Source organism: Osmerus eperlanus, chromosome 8 (genome assembly GCF_963692335.1).
Source record: "Osmerus eperlanus chromosome 8, fOsmEpe2.1, whole genome shotgun sequence".
NCBI lineage: Eukaryota > Metazoa > Chordata > Actinopteri > Osmeriformes > Osmeridae > Osmerus > Osmerus eperlanus.
This window is the reverse complement of record NC_085025.1, coordinates 1,362,432-1,380,445: the sequence shown is the minus strand read 5'-3', so window position 1 is coordinate 1,380,445 and position 18,014 is coordinate 1,362,432. Positions and strand designations below refer to the sequence as shown.

General features: G+C 49.0%; 2 protein-coding genes across 2 annotated transcripts; one reads left to right on the top strand and one right to left on the bottom strand.

The window, feature by feature from the left end:
- Nucleotides 1-5,342: 5,342 nt before the first annotated feature.
- nid2b (nidogen 2b (osteonidogen)) lies at nt 5,343-13,760 on the bottom strand. Its single transcript, XM_062468044.1, has 19 exons — nt 13,315-13,760; nt 12,729-13,031; nt 12,321-12,541; nt 11,724-12,202; nt 11,219-11,464; nt 10,923-11,123; nt 10,554-10,781; nt 10,180-10,326; nt 9,888-10,016; nt 9,651-9,773; nt 9,212-9,472; nt 8,315-8,557; nt 6,819-6,988; nt 6,513-6,642; nt 6,257-6,428; nt 5,922-6,079; nt 5,682-5,808; nt 5,477-5,589; nt 5,343-5,390 (listed from the first exon to the last, which is right to left on the bottom strand). The coding sequence occupies exons 1-18, from the start codon at nt 13,507-13,509 to the stop codon at nt 5,478-5,480; spliced, it is 3,645 nt and encodes a 1,214-aa protein (XP_062324028.1). The 5' UTR covers nt 13,510-13,760; the 3' UTR covers nt 5,343-5,390; nt 5,477.
- Nucleotides 13,761-13,991: 231 nt separating this feature from the next.
- LOC134025155 (prostaglandin E2 receptor EP2 subtype-like) lies at nt 13,992-16,424 on the top strand. Its single transcript, XM_062468042.1, has 2 exons — nt 13,992-14,789; nt 14,934-16,424. Exons 1-2 carry the CDS (start codon nt 13,992-13,994, stop codon nt 15,210-15,212), a joined length of 1,077 nt encoding a protein of 358 aa, XP_062324026.1. The 3' UTR covers nt 15,213-16,424.
- The last annotated feature ends 1,590 nt before the right edge of the window (nt 16,425-18,014 follow it).

Below are 18,014 nucleotides of genomic sequence, written 5' to 3'. Positions count from 1 at the left end.
GGGTCTAAGTGGGAGCCCTCTCATTTTCAGCGGTGGAGCAGAAACCAAGAGGGGGAGGGTGGTGATGGAGGGGGGTCTCTTAGCCATGTGAGCTCTCTCTCTCTCTGTCTCTCTCTCTCTCTCTCTCTGTGTGACAGTCTCTCTCTCTCTCTCTCTCTCTCTCTCTCTCTCTCTCTCTCTCTCTCTCTCTCTCTCTCTCTCTCTCTCTCTCTCTCTCTCTCTCTCTCTCTCTCTCTCTCTCTCTCTCTCTCTCTCTGTGACAGTCTCTCTTATGTGGCTTCCTGACACAGAGATGCCTGGAGAGAGACACTGCAGGCCACAGGGTTTGGTTGCCTGGCTTTGTTGTTCTGGTGGTGGAGGTGGAGGCTGGCTGAGGGGGTGGAGGCTGGGGGGTCAGAGAGGGAGGTTTGGGGGTCTTGTGGAGAGTCTCAGAGGGTGGGGGCTCCGTGGACAGATCCTTTTCCCCAGCAGATAGCCAAAGCCTGGTTCCAATAAAAGAACTAAGGACAGAGATTCTGTTCCCACAATGTCTCCCACACACAACCTAGTCCCAACTTTAGAGTTGTTGTTAAGTGTGTCTGTAGAGTGGGATTGGCTCTGGATGTGGATAAGCAGACATGCGACAATCATTAGCACACTACTCTTATTAACAACTCATAGACTCCTAGAACTCTGTTCAACTTTGAGTCATTTCCTAAGAGTTTTATAAGCCCTATCTTAAATAATAAACACTCCCAGAGCCCTCGTAGTACTGGGGCAAAGTACACCACACAGGGTAGATGAATGCAAAAGAGCCGATGAACCACATACTGTAGTTTACAGTGTGTGATCAAAGGCTGCCGTAATCTAGGGATAAAAGTAAGGGAGAGGGAAAATACATCACCTCACCATTAAGATCCTTGTTGTTATGATCAGTGACCTATGCACTTTGTAAAGCTATTGCTTGGAAGTCGCTTTGGATAAAAGCGTCTGCTAAATGAATAAATGTAAGATCCAGATTTACAGTAACACAGTGTCAACACAGGTAAATCAGTTGTCAGACACTGGGGAATGTACCAACTGCTGGAAGGAAGGCCGAACTGCACTATGCTTCTGTGACAGTGTGCAGGTGGGCTCTCTACGATGACATCATCACAACAGAATCTGTGCAGCCAGAGTGGAGTGGTAGGAGGGTTCTCTTAAGGATGCCTCCATCCCTCCTGGACATCTAATGAACCACGCAGAACAGGATCCCGCACCGTCTCTCCCACATGAGCCCAATCACTGATCCTGTCCAAAGTTCCCATACTGGAGAAGACTGATAATGCTGGTCTGATTACACAGATGAGAGTTTGGACTCAAACAAAATAGATTTGTGCCGGGTAATTCAGAGAACCAATAGAGTACTTATCTAGAACGTCACGGAGGTGTCTTCAACCCAGCCAGAGCAAACACATGATGAGGGACTGATAAACTACAGTGAGTTTACAAACCCTAGTATCGACTCTACAGGTTTCACAGAAGAGGCTGGTCAGTTCAGCCGTCAGTTTAAGCACTATCGGTGTACCTATCAGTGTATGTGAGCACATCACCAGTAGACCTGGTGAGACAGGTGGGCTGTGTCTTGATGGATTAACCCGTTGGCCTAATGTTCTTGAAAACCCATTACTCTTGCAAATGGTGTCCGATTCCCCTCCACACCTCTGTGTTTCGTAAGCTTGGCTCTCTGAGGAAGGGACCAAGACTGAACCCTGAGGGTGATCCAACATGGCCTCTTACAGAACGCAGCCGTCAGCCCTGACAGGAAGAAAGATACAGACCAGAGGGTTGTCTGTGGTGGGAGACTCCCTTCATTCTCTATAAATCTTCCAGCTTTTCACATATCAGCCAAACCCCATTAGTTCACTCTCACCACTTCATCAGAAAATACTGGCCTGACTTTGCATGGCAATGAGTGTGTGTGTGTGTGTGTGTGTGCGTGTGAGAGAGAGAGAGAGAGAGAGAGAGAGAGAGAGAGAGAGAGAGAGAGAGAGAGAGAGAGAGAGAGAGAGAGAGAGAGCAAAAGAGTCAGTGTGTGTGATTATGTCTGTGTTTGTGTTAAAGAGAGTCTGTGTGGGTGTGCCTGCAAGTTTTCTTTGTGGCCTGGCTGATTGCAGTAAATAATCCAGTTAATAAAAATATGTATCCAACATTATTTCAAAGATACACACCCACCCACACTCACTCTCTCTCTGAGTACAGTTAGTAACTCCATGGCTGGAAAGAGTATTATGGTTTCACTTTAGGCAGTGAGCCAATATCTCACCCAGGTAAAAGTGGAATAAATCAAGGATGCCATTCATCCCCCGATGTTCTATTCTTCTTTCTCCTCCTTCCATTTCACTGCGTCTGCTGTAATGAACAGAAAGAGACAGGGGGGTGGCTGGGGGGTGGCTGGGGGGTGGCTGGGGGTGGCTGGGGGGTGGCTGGGGGGTGGCTGGGGGGTGGCTGGGGGGTGGCTGGGGGTGGCTGGGGGGTGGCTGGGGGGTGGCTGGGGGGTGGCTGGGGGGTGGCTGGGGGGTGGCTGGGGGGTGGCTGGGGGGTGGCTGGGGGATGGCTGGCCTAAAGAGGTAATGTTTTGTGGTTGTGAATACAGAGACTAGAAAAGGAGTGAGGGATACAGAGAGGGGAGAGAAGCACCAGGGAGGGGATGTGGGGATGAAAGGAGGGAGGTGTGGGGAGAAGAGAGGACTGGAGGGTAGGAGGTGTAGTTGTGTTGAGAAGGGACTCCTGCTTTTCAAAACGGTGGCTCTGCTGTCCTGCACTGTGTTCTGGGTGACATGTGACATGTGACAGGTGACATGTGAGTCTTGTGGCTGCAGGGCCACAGGGAGGTGTCCTCTCTGACAGCCCTCCCTTCTTGACTCCGTCATGTCTCCATGGGGACGCTTGACTCCGTCATGTCTCCATGGGGACGTGCTTGTATTCCCTGCCGTCAGCACCCTCCGTCACGCTTCCAGACGAGGTCTGTGGTCGCAGCTCCCGTTCACTCCAACGGAGCACAAGTGTTCGCTAACACACAAAAGACGTCTTTGTTTCAAACTTCCCCTGTGACAGAGCCCTTGAGCTTTGAGCTTAACAAACCCTTTACAGTAGCTACAGTAGTAGGATAGCCTTTATTTTCTAAACAAACACCCGTTCCCGTAACAGATTACGTTGCCTCTGTCCTGGTCTCCAGGATAAGAGTGGACCTGTGAGGCCAGAGGCAGAGGGTCAAAGGTCATCCATGTGAAGGGCTGGCGCTCTGCTGGGCCAGGGGTCAACTTCCTGTTGTCTTAGTAACTCGACACAACCCTGTTTCCTCATTACACAAAGGACTGTCTTAGTCATCTCCAGCTTCAGCAGTGGCACCAGGATGGTGTTCCACCCTCCTTCAGGTCTCTCCGACGAGGGAGCGCAAAACCAGAACCCATCTGAGCCCCTGTAAGGTCATCGTGACCAGTAAGTGTTGTGGTCCCTGAGGGTCCTATCGCCTCGGTAACCAGACCAGGGTTCAGGCCCGGCCCTGAGAATGACCGCTGTTGAGCAACGCTGGCCGAACTCCCTGAACTGCGGTCAGAAGGGGAGTTCTCCTCCATCGCTGTGGTGACAGCTCCAGATCAGCCAGGGCAGCAGGCGTATGCTCTGCCTCTCTGTGTCCCGGGGGAGTTCTCCTCCATCGCTGTGGTTACAGCTCCAGATCAGCCAGGGTGCTGGCCAATGCTTGGGCCCAGGGGAACAAGAGGGTGGGGAGGAAGGAGAGAGAGGTTGTGAGGTCTGGTCTCCTCTTGGTCAGAGGCTGGACCTGGCGGAGTCTTGGCAGTCATTGAGTCTTCAGAGAAGCCAATGTGTTTGTTTTAGGATATCAAGCTCCTGATTTACAGGAACAGAGCCTGTGGTCTGACTGCATCCCTCAAGCCCCAAACAACTGCGTGACACCAGCTAGTTCAACTGCCACTGAATACTTAAGAGTATACACAAATGAGGTTCTGTGCTGTGATTATAGCACTGTCAAATTTTCTTTATATCAGTGATGGTCATGAGGATAAATACAGACATTCTTCTCAAGGACAGTATAGTCTTACATGAGAAAGTAAACAGATATGAGAGTAATTGAACACTACCGTATTTCCACTCCGTGATGTGTTTACCGGTTGCCAGAAAACATGAGAAGTCTTGTTTTGTTTGAGTCTTATCCATTAAACATTGAAGATACTCCAGCCTACATAGAAAAGTGTCATACACAGATGTGGAGCCAATCCGTGTGGAAACTCATAGTTGAGGACATAGTATGTAAATTCAAGTTCGCCTGTGGCCTGAAAAAGCCCTAGTTTCCATTCACAGACTGGGCTTGCGGGCTATTCTCTACCCTATTTAGCATAGCACAGCGTAATTACATAACCACATGTAATTACTGAGATGGAACAACATGCCTATCCGCAATGCTGGAGACCGTTGCCTTGAACTAGCAAAGTACTACAGGAGGGGTCATTTTGAGTGTCTCTTTATCGTGGACATTATTATTGTGATATCAGTAGAGCATATACAAATATGAGTTATTAATTCAGGTTTTTTTGTTTCTTTATGGGTGAAATCTTATCCTCTCGTTGAACAACTGATGTTTGGGTCCAAACTCTGAGTGCGGTTTATGAGAATACGGAATACTCCATGTTTTGTTTCATGGTTGTTATTTAATGAATTCAAATGAAGGTGCTCCCTGCCCAGCCTTTCAAGACCCTGCTAATGGGGACTGATATGGAGCATTGGGTCACAGAGAAGGCCTTGTACTGGTATTACCCATAATAATGGGAGAACTGGTGAGACTGGGAGAGAGCCAGAGATAGAGCCAGATAGAGAGACACAGGGAGAGAGAGAGAGCCAGATAGAGAGACACAGGGAGAGAGAGAGAAACAGATAGAGAGAGCCAGATAGAGATACACAGGGAGAGAGAGACAGATAGTGAGACACAGGGAGAGAGAGAGACAGATAGAGAGACACAGGGAGAGAGAGAGAGAGAGAGAGAGAGAGAGAGAGAGAGAGAGAGAGAGAGAGAGATAGAGACAGACAGATAGAGAGCCAGATAGAGAGAGAGACAGATAGAGAGAGCCAGACAAACTTCCATCCTTTCCACCTCCCTCTCCTTAACTGTCACCCCCCTCTTTCTTACGCAGAAGACAAAAAACAAAATTGTGAGTTTGCCCATCACCTGGCCTACAGTGCCCTCTGTTGGAAACACTATGGAAGCACAGTCAAGTTATCCAAACTCTAGTAAACCATCATTTTTATTTAAAAAAGAGATATATCAGAGGATAATTAACTTTAGCAGTAGGCATCTCTCAGGACATCCCTCCAGCACTCCAAACACACACCACAGCGGACTCCTCAACGTTTCCCTGCATGACAGATTACACTGGGTCAAAGCTATCCACACCGCTCCTAGGACTACAACAACCACATAACATGTAAGGTGTACCTTTACCTCATGGACACTGAGATGTGACGACTGTGATTCCATACAGGTGAGATCTACGCAGGGGTAGATACTGGTCTGTCCGGTTGCTCTCCCCTTTGTCTACCATGACAACCCCGTCCCTGAAAGAGAGACCACATCAAACCAGGGCAGAGGTATAAAGAGCTCTATGCACAGAGATGTTGTTAAGATCATCCCTTCCCTGTCAGGTCACCTCTCCCAGTCTGTGTAGTAAAGGGTGTCGCCATGAAGAACAATACTGAACGGGTAGTCATCTTGACATCTGTAGATCTCTCTCCTCTCTGAACCATCGGGGGCTATGCACTCCACTTTCATGGAACCTAACGATGAAAAATAGAATATAAACGTATTTATTCGTATAGTATACTGTATGATTTCTTAAGTTTGGGTCAGTATTGCAGCAGATAGAAAAGCACGTCTGGGAGATCCGTACCTGCGTCCGCCCAGCACACCTGCTTCGTCTTGAGGTCAAGGGTCAGTCCAGTTAGTAGTGTGATCCCCTGTTGGACCAGCAGACGTCGGTTCTGACCCGACACAGAGCAGCTCTCAATCCTCGGACCGTCGCGGTTCCAGTCAGTCCAGAACAGGGTTCTGAAGTCAAGCACGACGTGTTTTAAGTTACCACTCCCCTACCTCAAACAAAACACTTTTTTCAAAGAACTTTTGACACAACTGATGCTGTGATATACGTTTTAAAAGTATACGTAGTACAACGTGCCAGCACACACACACGCACACACATACATACACACGCACACACACACATACCCACTGGTAGAGTCCACAACGATGGCTCTGGGGTTGCTGAGGTCAGAGTTGACCAGGACGGCTCTGTCTCCACCAGCCAGAGAGGCTGCCTCTATCCTGAGTGAGCCACTGTCCACCCAGAACAGCCTTCTGGACCGCACACACACAGCCAAGCCCTCTGGACGGGTCACACCTGGACAGCAGGCAGGGCTTAGTGTTACTGTCTGTGTGTGTGTCTGTGTGTGTGAGTGTGAGTGAGTGTGTCCTGTTAGATGACCTGAGTGGATGATGCTCTCTGTCTCTGCTCCAGCCTCCAGTGTGACTCTGCTAATCGTCTGACTGGCCACATCTGACCAGTACAGCTGGTTTTCCTTGCAGTCATAGTCCATCCCGACCACAATGGCATCCTACCAGGTGCACAACAACAACAACCCATGGTCTCACCTCTGATCCTGACTGATACAAACCTATATCACCTCATAATTCATGTTAATTGAAACTGATTGCCGTTCAGGGGTCAATATATTTTCAGATTTGTGCCTTCCTGCAGTGGAGCTGAGCCCCTCCCCCTCCCCCTCCACACCTTCAGAGTCAACAGCAGCGAAGCCTTCTTGCAGACTGCCTGCTGTCCGTCCAGAGGAAGAGCTGTGATGTGGTGTCCCTGAGAGAACACCACTGCCTGCCTTGGGGGCTGAGACACCACACCTGGATGGACCAATGGCTGAGGGGCTTGCGAGGGCACGGTTGGCAGGCCTACCAATCAGAGAAGAAACGTATAAACACCAGAAGGGGCGGATTTGAAAGGCTGATAAAAATATTTTCTACAAAATGTTTCTAAAAAAAGTTCTCAACCCTTCCCTGTCAGTCAGGGATGAGGTCACCTCTCCCAGTCAGGGATGAGGTCACCTCTCCCAGTATTTTTTACCTTTCAAACTTTTTTTCCAAACCCCCCCCCCCAAAAAAAGTTTGAAAGGTAAAAAATACTGGGAGAGGTGACCTCATCCCTGACTGGGAGAGGTGACCTCATCCCTGACTGGGAGAGGTGACCTCATCCCTGACTGACAGGGAAGGGTTGACCTTAACGACATCTCTGTGCATAGAGCTCTTTATACCTCTGCCCTGGTTTGGTGTGGTCGCTCTTTCAGGACTTGAGATAAAAGTTTCCAAAAAACTACAAACTTTTTTGTGTCGTTTTGTGTGACAAAAAAAGTTTGGAAAGACTGAAAAGAGAGAAGGATGTGTGTATGTTAGCCATCTCTGATGAACAAAGATGACTCCACATCACAGAGCACATGAAGGAGGAGGGGTCTCCCCTAACGACTCACAGGAGGGGTCTCCCCTAATGACTCACAGGAGGGGTCTCCAATAGCGACTCACAGGAGGGGTCCCCCCTAGCGACTCACAGGAGAGGTCTCCCCTAGCGACTCACAGGAGAGGTCTCCCTTAACGACTCACAGGAGGGGTCTCCCCTAGCGACTCACAGGAGAGGTCTCCCCTAGCGACTCACAGGAGGGGTCTCCCCTAACAACTCACAGGAGGGGTCCCCCCTAACAACTCACAGGAGAGGTCTCCCCTAGCGTCTCACAGGAGAGGTCTCCCCTAGCGACTCACAGGAAAGGTCTCCCCTAGCGACTCACAGGAGAGGTCTCCCCTAGCGACTCACAGGAGAGGTCTCCCCTAGCGACTCACAGGAAATGTCTCCACTAGCGACTCACAGGAAGGGTCTCCCCTAACGACTCACAGGAGGGGTCTCCCCTAGCGACTCACAGGAGAGGTCTCCCTTAGCAACTCACAGGAGAGGTCTCCCCTAGCGACTCACAGGAAAGGTCTCCCCTAGCGACTCACAGGAGAGGTCTCCCCTAGCGACTCACAGGAGAGGTCTCCCCTAGCGACTCACAGGAAATGTCTCCACTAGCGACTCACAGGAAGGGTCTCCCCTAACGACTCACAGGAGGGGTCTCCCCTAGCGACTCACAGGAGAGGTCTCCCTTAGCAACTCACAGGAGAGGTCTCCCCTAGCGACTCACAGGAAAGGTCTCCCCTAGCGACTCACAGGAGGGGTCTCCCCTAGCGACTCACAGGCAGGCTTGACGACGTGTCGCGAGCGTGTTCCCAGAACCTCTCTTCCATCTCGGTCGACACACCAGCAGAAGGTGCTGTCACCGTAGCACTGGGCAGGCAGGAAGTGTCCCTGAGGGGTACACTGGGGGATGTAGTCCTGAGGAGACACCTGGCCTCCATACTGCTCCTCCAGATCGTGTCTCCAGCGCTCACACATGCTGTCTGCAACGTTCCCCAGGGGAGGGACGGGGGGGGGCAGGGCTGTGGGGGGAGGGACAGGGTGGGGGGGGACAGGGTGGGGGGGGACAGGGTGGGGGGGGGCAGGGTGGGGGGGGACAGGGTGGGGGGGGACAGGGTGGGGGGGGACAGGGTGGGGGGGGGGCAGGGTGGGGGGGGACAGGGTGGGGGGGGACAGGGTGGGGGGGGGCAGGGTGGGTGGTACATGTCCGATAGTGATGTCATCATAACACATTTGTAGTTAGGATCGGAAGAACTGTAAATATTCCCAAACGATCGTAATCATACACAACGTAGTAGTAGTTTGTTTGAACTGAGTATTTCCTCATCTCTTTGAGCCTCTGGATCTGCAAGCGAAAAAGGTGTTTTGTGGGTTACAGCGGAGAAAGCCATTGGAGTGACTGATTACAACTGTGCTTTCAGACTACGTAATTATCTTAAATTTAGAGATGGTGTGGTTTCCCTCAGCGCATGCCGTACCGAGTTGAAAAAAGGGATTTAAAACCATGCAGCCTCTGGCAACAACATCTTGATTTAAAAAAAGTTAAATCAAGAATAAGCAGTGATTAATACTAGTGACTTAATATCTTAAGCCAAAATTTGAGATACGTCAAAAACATACAGTGCGTGTAAAAAATATGTACGCTTCAAAGTGAGAAGAGGAGTGAGCCATCATACCTGCTGTGACACAGCTGACTGGAGGGCTGCCAGGGTCAGTCCTGGTTCCTGCTCTCTGCTGCCCCCTGCTGTCCACACACCAGCACTGCCCAGTCATGCCACGGCACTGCAGGGGGAGGTAGTGGCCGTCCTGGTCACACTGGGGCAGGAAGGCCTCCTCCTGGGGCAGGCCTCCCCAGACCCCAGGCCCCCCCCCCTGCAGGCTGGCTCTGTGCTGCTCACACAGGCTCGGAGGGCGGCTCTCAGACTCCGTCACCAGAGCTAGGCGCGGAGCGATGAGTGTCAATAAATAAGGAAGCTATCAGGAAGGTTATATAATGTTTTAGAATTATTATCTCAGTGTACCCTTTAGCCGTCATCCTGTGCGTTAGATCATATGTCCGTCATCGCTAAGCATATTTGACCAAGATAAGTTATATAGGTGTAAGGTCATCCATACCTGATTGGCCACACACCAGTCCATCTCCATGGTACTCGGGCCAGCACTGGCAGTGGAAGGAGCCCTCAGAGTTGGAGCAGGAGGCAAACGGGTGGCACTGCTTCAGATAGCACTCATCAATGTCTGGCCCGGAGACAGAGACAGACACAGTAAAAGGTTGTAGCAGTCACAACGTTGGCCCTGAAACTCATCCTTGAATTTGCTCGACATCAACCCACCACAGTGGTCTGCTCTCACCCACACAGGTTCGCCAATCAGGGTCGAACTCAAAGCCGGCGTTGCAGACACAGTGGTGGCTCCCTTGCATGTTGACACACTGGGAGTGAAGCCCACAGCTGTCCAAACCCTCAGAACACTCGTCCACATCTGCCCACCACAGACACACACAGACACACACAGACACACACAGACACACACAGACACACAGAGAACATCACAGACACACACAGACACACACAGAACATCACAGAATGAATACAAACACATCTGCTCTGCCAGATCTTGCTCTCAAGATGTGAGTGAACGTCACCATAACAACTGCGTCCATCTCCTCTGTATCCAGACACACACTGGCAGTAGTAGTCAGTTCCAGTCGCAGACACACAGATGGACATGGGGTCACAGTAGTGTGCCCCAGCAGAACATGGGTTCACCCAGGCTGGGTCCGGTAGCCCCCCTGACAACACACAACCACAGATACATCACTACAGACTGGCATCTTTGTTACAGTAAAACTCCCCCTCTTGCAAGTAAAGTAAAAACATAAATATATAATAAACTCTAATCCTGTACTGTACTATCTGTAGCATATGGTAGTATCATTCAAATGTAATGACAAATTAACTACTGTGGTGTGTTTGCTAGGTTGGTAAAACCATATAATTTGCATGGTTGAAAGTTTACCTCCAACAGGACCAACAGTGTTGGAGATGGAATACATCAGACTTTGTGTTTCCTTGTTGTACATGACCAAGAGACGCTCAGTGTTGAGCTGCTGGAACTGGGTGTCAGGAAACGATCTGTGGGCGCAGCCCTTATATGTCACATCCTGATGCAGGAAGTAGGACAGCTTCTCAAACCCTCGGTTGTCAGACACCACTGAGAAGTCTCGCAGCGATGAAGAGGTCGCCACTGCCAGAACAGGACCATCCATCACTAACACACCAATTAATTATCTTCTGAACTGTCTGCAATTGATAGCTTGATTTCAGTGCTGCTTACAGTGACATTCAGTTCAAGATACAAAGCAGTGCCTCGGGATTTCAGGTTTACCTGAGTGGTTGTATTGGTAGGTCTCCTTGTATGGCTCCAGCTGAAGCGTGGCACCAGCTGGGATGAGGGGCAGATCTCCCTGGAGGAAGGTCTCCACCCAGGCAGCGTGGAGGGAGACCAGACCCTGAGCTTTCTGGGTAATGGTCAGATTCTGTTTCCCGGGGTGGAACGTCACTCTTGCCTGATGTGTACACTCGCCACCTTGAAAACACAACACACCAAAACCTTCTCGTCGCTGAACAGTTCAGTTGAAAGGTTATAAGCCACAAACTGAAAGCTGACAGGCTTTGACATACCTGTGAGATGGAAGCCATTTTTGTAGTCCTGGAGCTCTTGGGCAAACAGCCAGCCGAACAGGCCAATGAGAGGGCTGACCGTCATTAGAGCCCAGCCCACCTTTTCTGGGACGGGGCTGACTGAGACATGGACCCGACCATCGGCCACCACAGCGTAACCATGGAGATCCACCCCCTTCAGCAAAACCTCAGTCCCGTCCAAAGTCAGCTTCCCGCTCACCTTGCCGTTCAGTCGCTGGGGGACACCTGATAAGACACAGGTCTCTCACACTGTGTTCCTAACGCACACTTCAGTGACTCAGTGACACTTTGGTGACTCAGTGACACTTCAGTGTCTCAGTGACACTTCAGTGACTCTAAAAAGAGCCGCGGGCGCCGTTAACGAATCACAAAAGCAAGTGGGGGGGTCAGATGGCTGAGCTCTGGATAAGAGCGTCTGCTAAATGATTAAATGTAAACAAGTGCTTATCACCAGCCAACCACAGACAGAGACCGAACGACTCACCCTGGGGCAAGCACCGTCTCCCGTTGCCGTAGTAACCAGATCGGCAGCGGCAGCAGGGGCCTGTGGGGTGGTCTGCGCAGTAGCCGTCCTGGGAGCAGAGGTGCAGGATGCGGCCACATGCGCTTAAAGGCCCAGGAGGCACAGGGGGCCTTGTGGGGGGGGACGAGGAGCTCAGGGTGGGGGGGGAGGGGCTCATGGTGGGGGTTCCCTGGAGGGGGGTGGGAGAGAGTTTGGGGGGCAGGACTGGAGGAGGTGGTTTGGTCGAAGGGGCATTACTGTCGGACAGGACGTAGAAATCGTCCACTAGATCTGCCACAACCGAGGCAACAGTGTCGGCTGCTGGTTCTCTGTGTCCGGCCCTGGCCCAGGGCTGAGCCGGGGGGAGGGAGGGACCTGGCCCGGGGCTGAGGATGTCCTCGAAGGCAGACCTGCTACCGATCTGGAACAGCCACAGCCCTCTCACACCCGCATTCCCCTCCCTGAACAGGGGAACAGAGAGATAATCGTCACAACATCATCAACAACAGTGAAAAATGTCATACAGCATTTGGTTCACGACGCGCAGAGAATGTCTGTGCGCTGACTGTGCACACTGACTGGTCCAGGCTCCGGACACTCGGCACAGGGAGAGGGTAGCTCCGCTCTTCTGAGGTGGAGCTCTGCCAGCCACTGAAGCCTGCTCTGGCCAGGAGCTCCACACCCGGGTTGTGGAAGGTCTTGGCCATGGTCCCCAGGAACTGCAGCCCCTCGGCGGGGTACAAGAGCAGGGCATAGGAGTCCTGGGAGTCAGAGGCCAGCACAGCTTGAAAGGTGTTCATCTGAGGGACACAGAACAGCACCTGTGTCAAAACACAACCAGCAGCTAACTGGGATTTTCTCTGACGTTTTGGAGCAACCCTCACACATTCTAAATGTCACCGCATCTATAATGTAAGGCATGATCCTGACCAATCAGGGAGTCCCGTGTTAATATAAATCGGCCTTTAGACATGTCTGATGTGTCACCTTATCTGAGGACTCCAGCGAGAAGGGGAACTCCAGGTGGCTGCCGACCTTGTCCCAGGTTGTGATCACAGCCTGTTTTGGCATGAAATGAACGTTGGGAAAACTCCTCAGGATGAGCCCAGCCACGTGGTTAAGTATATCCACCGACTCCTCCATCCGGTAATACACAGAGCCCCTCCCCCCGCTAGTGTCTATGTCCGCCAGAAAAGGTGCGATGGCAGGAAACCCCAAGGGAAATGCCCTATCAACGTATCCACTCTCTCTGGGGGGAGGCTGCAGGAAAATGATCCCATTGGTCGCTATCTGAGGAGAAAAAATATATAGATAGAAGCAGTCTTGTTAAAATCTGGTTAATAGGTATTTTCTTTAGTAGCTCAAGGCGCTGCTGTGTTTGCTGAATTAAATAAACGGACTAGTGCGCTAACGTGATTACCATGAGTAGCCTGATAACAAAAAAGCAGAATCTAACCAATATTTCAACATGCAGCCTACACCAACTAATAACATAATCGAATTATCTCTATTGTATATATCGTTTAAATTGTATTTCAGTCACAATGTTTGTCATCTGACATTCCCTACTTACGTAAAGATCGTAGTACTGAGCGTCATAGAAAAACAAAGGCTCTTTCAAGCGCAGAACTTCTGACACTTCATCATCGCCGTTGCCCAAAATGGAATCACCAACCCGCTCTCCATAAGGTAAAATAATTGCCTCACTTTGAAAGATTGTGAAAGCATAGTTCCAAAAAATTATCGCAAACGTTCGAGAGCTCTTCATCGTGCGTTTGCTCAAGTGAATGATAGTAATTTACTGACAGTAAAGAGGAGGCGTTGGAATAAGGCGGTAATTTCACGGATCCAAACCGCTACCCACAGCCTGAGAGCCTGGGACACAGAAAGTGGAAGATAAATGGTGATCTTGATGTCTGATCACGTTTAGTTAAAGTAAGACAAGTCAAGGTGTAAAGCATTTTAACCTTTGACCTGAAGTGGCCTTGTGCAGCAGTGTTGTAGCCTGCTGTACTTTGCGTTGTCAAAATGCGTAAAATAAAGATTTCCACTGGGAGTCACTATTTTCATGCAGTTGCCTGTTGAATCTTCTTTTCTGAAACGCGCTGTGTTTAGTTGAGTGACGAAGACAATCCTCCGTTGACGAAAGGCTTCACATCCTTGTGTGGGTGGGGCAATGTGAACACATCTCCTACCGTATGTGTTTGCAGCATCTGAATGTTTCCTTGCTGTCATTTGAATTAAGTCTAAATGGGGCCAGACGATCGAATATGTAATCACTCTCTCGCTGTAACACAACACGTGTTGTCCGGGAATCCCACCACATCCGCGGTTATGTTTGCCACCGGAGTTATAGGCAACTTGTCAGCTTTGGTGTTCTTGGCGATGCGGTGTAACAAGCAACGTCTGTCTCTGTTCTACGTACTGGTAACAGCGCTTCTCATGAAGGATTTACTGGGGACCCTGGCAGTCAGTCCTCTCGTGTTGACTTCTTATGCAACGAATACGACGTTGACGGGAATGAAGAATGGCAAAGAACTGTGCAAATATTTCGGATTCAGTATGACATTTTTGAGCCTTGCTACTTTGGCCACGGTGTGCGCCATGGCGCAGGAGCGATACCTCGCCATTGGTCATCCCTACTTTCACGAGCGGCATTTAAACAACCGCTGTGGGTACATCACCATTCCTGTTATATATCTGGGCTGCATTATTTTTTGCGTGACACCTTTCGTGGGCTTTGGTTCCTACGTACAGTATTGTCCGGGGACGTGGTGCTTCCTTGACATGAACCCAAAAGATCTTAGGGGTAAAGTATACGCTGGCCTTTACGCCACTTTTACCCTCGTTATGATTTCGGGCACTGTACTTTGTAATGTAAGTGTCATTTGCCACCTCGTTAAGATGCGCCAGAGGCGCAGAGCGCGGGCGCAGGGATCCAGACAGAAGAGCTACCAGCGGTCGCTGTCTCTGACCGAGGAAGTGGAACATCTGCTGCTGTTGAGTTTCATCACTGTGGTTTTTTGCATATGCTCATTCCCTTTAGTGGTAAGAGGGTTTTTGATACTTTTCGTATCTCTTCCTCACATGTTAAGTCATTTTCAAACTTCAAAGTCATCATAATGAATAGAGAGCAGCCCTATATACCCACTGTATCCCGCTAACGCGTTTTGTGTTTGTGTACCACTGTAGCTCAGAGTGTATTTCAACTTAACAACCAGAGCGGAGGAGAAACACTACACTGATCTAGCTGCTCTACGTATGCTGTCATTCAACTCCATCATCGATCCTTGGGTCTTCATCATATTTAATCCTTCAGTGATGCGGTTCTTCTGGAGGAAACTACGAAGACCCAGAACCCCTCAGGTCTCCACGATAAAGGCGCGCCCTATTCAGCCCAAGCTGGTCGACTCGAGCTTCTCAACCATGGAGACAACAAGCATGAACATGGACCGGTGTCATGACCCTTGAGCAGGATTATCAGTGGGATCCTCTGACTAGCTAGCTAGCTGACAAACCAAACAGGAAGTCATCCACCTTAGTTCTGCTATAGCAGTCAAAAAGGGAATTGTATAGAGGAAGTAACCCTTTACATGATGTAAGATAATCTTGCAATCATGAACTGGGAGTCAGGTGGCTGAGTGGATAGATCATCGGGCTAGTAATCTGAAGGTTGCCAGTTCGATTCCCGGCCGGTGCACATGACGTTGTGTCCTTGGGCAAGGCACTTCACCCTACTTGCCTCGGGGGGACTGTCCCTGTACTTACTGTAAGTCGCTCTGGATAAGAGCGTCTGCTAAATGACTAAATGTAAATGAACTGGCAATGTAAAATATATTTAACAACGGGTGTAGCTTTTGGAGCTGTTGACCAACTGATATCATCTTAAAATTATTTAGTTCTCTAATTAATTGAGCATGTGCTATTCTCCCAGATCCCAAAGTTGACATTCAAAAATGGTTCCCAAATCAAAATAATTGTTTACTCAAGCTACCATGGCTGTTAGCAGATAAATCTGTGAGAATTGTTACTGTCTAAAATTGTGTAAGAGCTCTGGTTTCCCAAAAGCCCCAACCTGTGGCTTGAAGGTCATTTCTCCAATGTCTTTATTCCGCTCAAATGGCATTAGACCTTTATGTAGTGTTTTGTTACTTCCAGTCTGACAAATGAATACCAGACGTTGAGTTTGCCATATCCTTCTTGCATTGTCCTGCCATCTTGGCATGTTTAACTTTGAATAGGTTAGGAAACAGCTGTTATTGTAAAAGGTCTTTATAGGACTGTTTTTTGTATTACTCGGAAACCTCTGACCCACTGGGAAAGAGATCTTAAACAGTTATTTATCAAGATGGAACCGCCAGTAGCCCGACAGCAGTTCACACAGGTTTCCCTGGAGCATCACAAGCATACACGTCTGTGTCGTGTGAACAGCTCACATGCTAACATGCAGTATGTCCCAACTGGAAATAATTCACAGCCATTGCACTTGTTAGTGTCTTGTGCTGCCCAACATTAACAAACATTAACGAGGATTAATAAAAAAACAGTGGACTGTGAACAGTCCAGTAAAATCAGCATCATCTGACATTGCGTGTGCAGGTTTCTCAGAGCTGGGTTGGGCTAAATTTGCGGTTTGACACATTCATATCGCACCACCTCCCTTCAAAGCCACTGCAGGGGCAGAGTGTACGGAGTCAAATTAGGGTCAATAATATTTTGCATCCGCAGAAAAAGATATCGATTTCTGCGGATGCAAATCTTTTTCTGCGGATGCAAATCTTTTTCTGCGGATGCAAAATATTATTGACCCTAATTTGACTCCATAAGAGTGCGCGCAGTTAGGTTGGTACAGACAGGTAGCCCGTCAAATTATTAGTCAGGGTATACGACTTTAATACATTATTGATCATTAGCCAACTGATCAGTATAGTTGGTGGGGCTGCTTTCAAGTAAGGCATATCAAAACCGCCTAAAAACTGATCACTGTCATGGCGACGTTACATAGTTGGCATTTTTTGCTTTCAATCCATCTTGTGAGACTATAGCCTTCTTTACCAGCACACTGGATACAATGGATACAATCCCATAGATCAGAAAGGCTTGCTATAAGTGTACAGTAGGCCTACTTAAACCCCCATAGGACCATACTCATTCTGTTTTCTGTTCCAGATACTCCTGTCCCACTCTTTGGGAAGTGCCCCTCCTGCAAAGGGAAACAAATGTTTATGGTTTAGGCCTGGTAGTCACAGATCAACCCCCCCGAGACAAGCTTCCAGTCACTGCTGTGGGTAGCAGAGAGGGGATATTAGTTGGGGTGGCCATTCTAAGGAAGACAGTTGATGAGAACCAGGCTTGAAATGACCTATTTTACCTCCTGACTTTCTCCACGCCATCAAGTGTTTACGTTACATGATGAGTCAGAACGGTTGACTGGATTCAGTTCACATGCGTTTGATTAGGGCAGCAATGGCAGCTATCCAAACCACCAGGCTTGTGGATCTGCTATTTAGTATGTTCATGTTTCTGGCCCTCTTCCTAAGAAGTGGTGGGAAGGTTTACAAAACAAGTTAGATCAATTACACTTGAGGTCTCAGAAGTTATACTAACCAAAAAATGCAACACAAGTGTTTGAATAACTGACTTTATCTCCCATCTTTGGCTGTTGTAAACAGACGATGCAGAACATCAGACAGATCCAAGTGTCTTGTTCCTAGTCTAAACACCTGCCAGGACACAATCCATGAAGGGAATGTTGGTAGGGTTAGTATTCTAAAAACTTATGGACATTTGAGCTTTTCTGAAGCTCCTTAAACTCAAGCATTTCCCAACAACAGGAGATTTTCACCTGTGCTGGGCCAACAGGATAGTTGGACAGATGGCTAGTTGAGCCCTAGTCCCAGGCTCCTGCCCCTCCTCTAGGTCCTCCAGCTAAGCTGCTGCCCTCCCACGCTGCAGCTTCATGGGGTGCCCCAAACATCTGCTAAGAGGTTCTGCCACCTACTGTTGGGATTCAACGAAATACATATCAAGTTGTTTTCTTTAGCTGTGTTTTAAAATGTTTAGAGTAAAGTAGTTGAGTTGTTTAGAGTAGTAAAGTATAGAATAAATCCTGTGACCTTAAAAAATATACTGTTGCCATGTTACTTGTTATTATGTCTCGATGTAAAATATTGTAATCCTAATGAATGACCATTTCGTATTCATAATGAAATCCTATATGTAGGCTCAGGCTGTACTGACTTAATACTGTCCAGGATTTTCTTTTTCAAATTT

Coding starts and splice junctions, on each gene's coding strand:
- LOC134025155 (XM_062468042.1), top strand. CDS start 13,992: ATGGGGCCAGACGATCGAATATGTAATCACTCTCTCGCTGTAACACAA. Junction 14,790..14,933: donor TATGCTCATTCCCTTTAGTG/GTAAGAGGGTTT, acceptor GTACCACTGTAG/CTCAGAGTGTATTTCAACTT.
- nid2b (XM_062468044.1), bottom strand. CDS start 13,509: ATGAAGAGCTCTCGAACGTTTGCGATAATTTTTTGGAACTATGCTTTC. Junction 11,465..11,723: donor GAGACGGTGCTTGCCCCAGG/GTGAGTCGTTCG, acceptor GTGTCTTATCAG/GTGTCCCCCAGCGACTGAAC. Junction 10,327..10,553: donor CACTGTTGGTCCTGTTGGAG/GTAAACTTTCAA, acceptor GTGTGTTGTCAG/GGGGGCTACCGGACCCAGCC.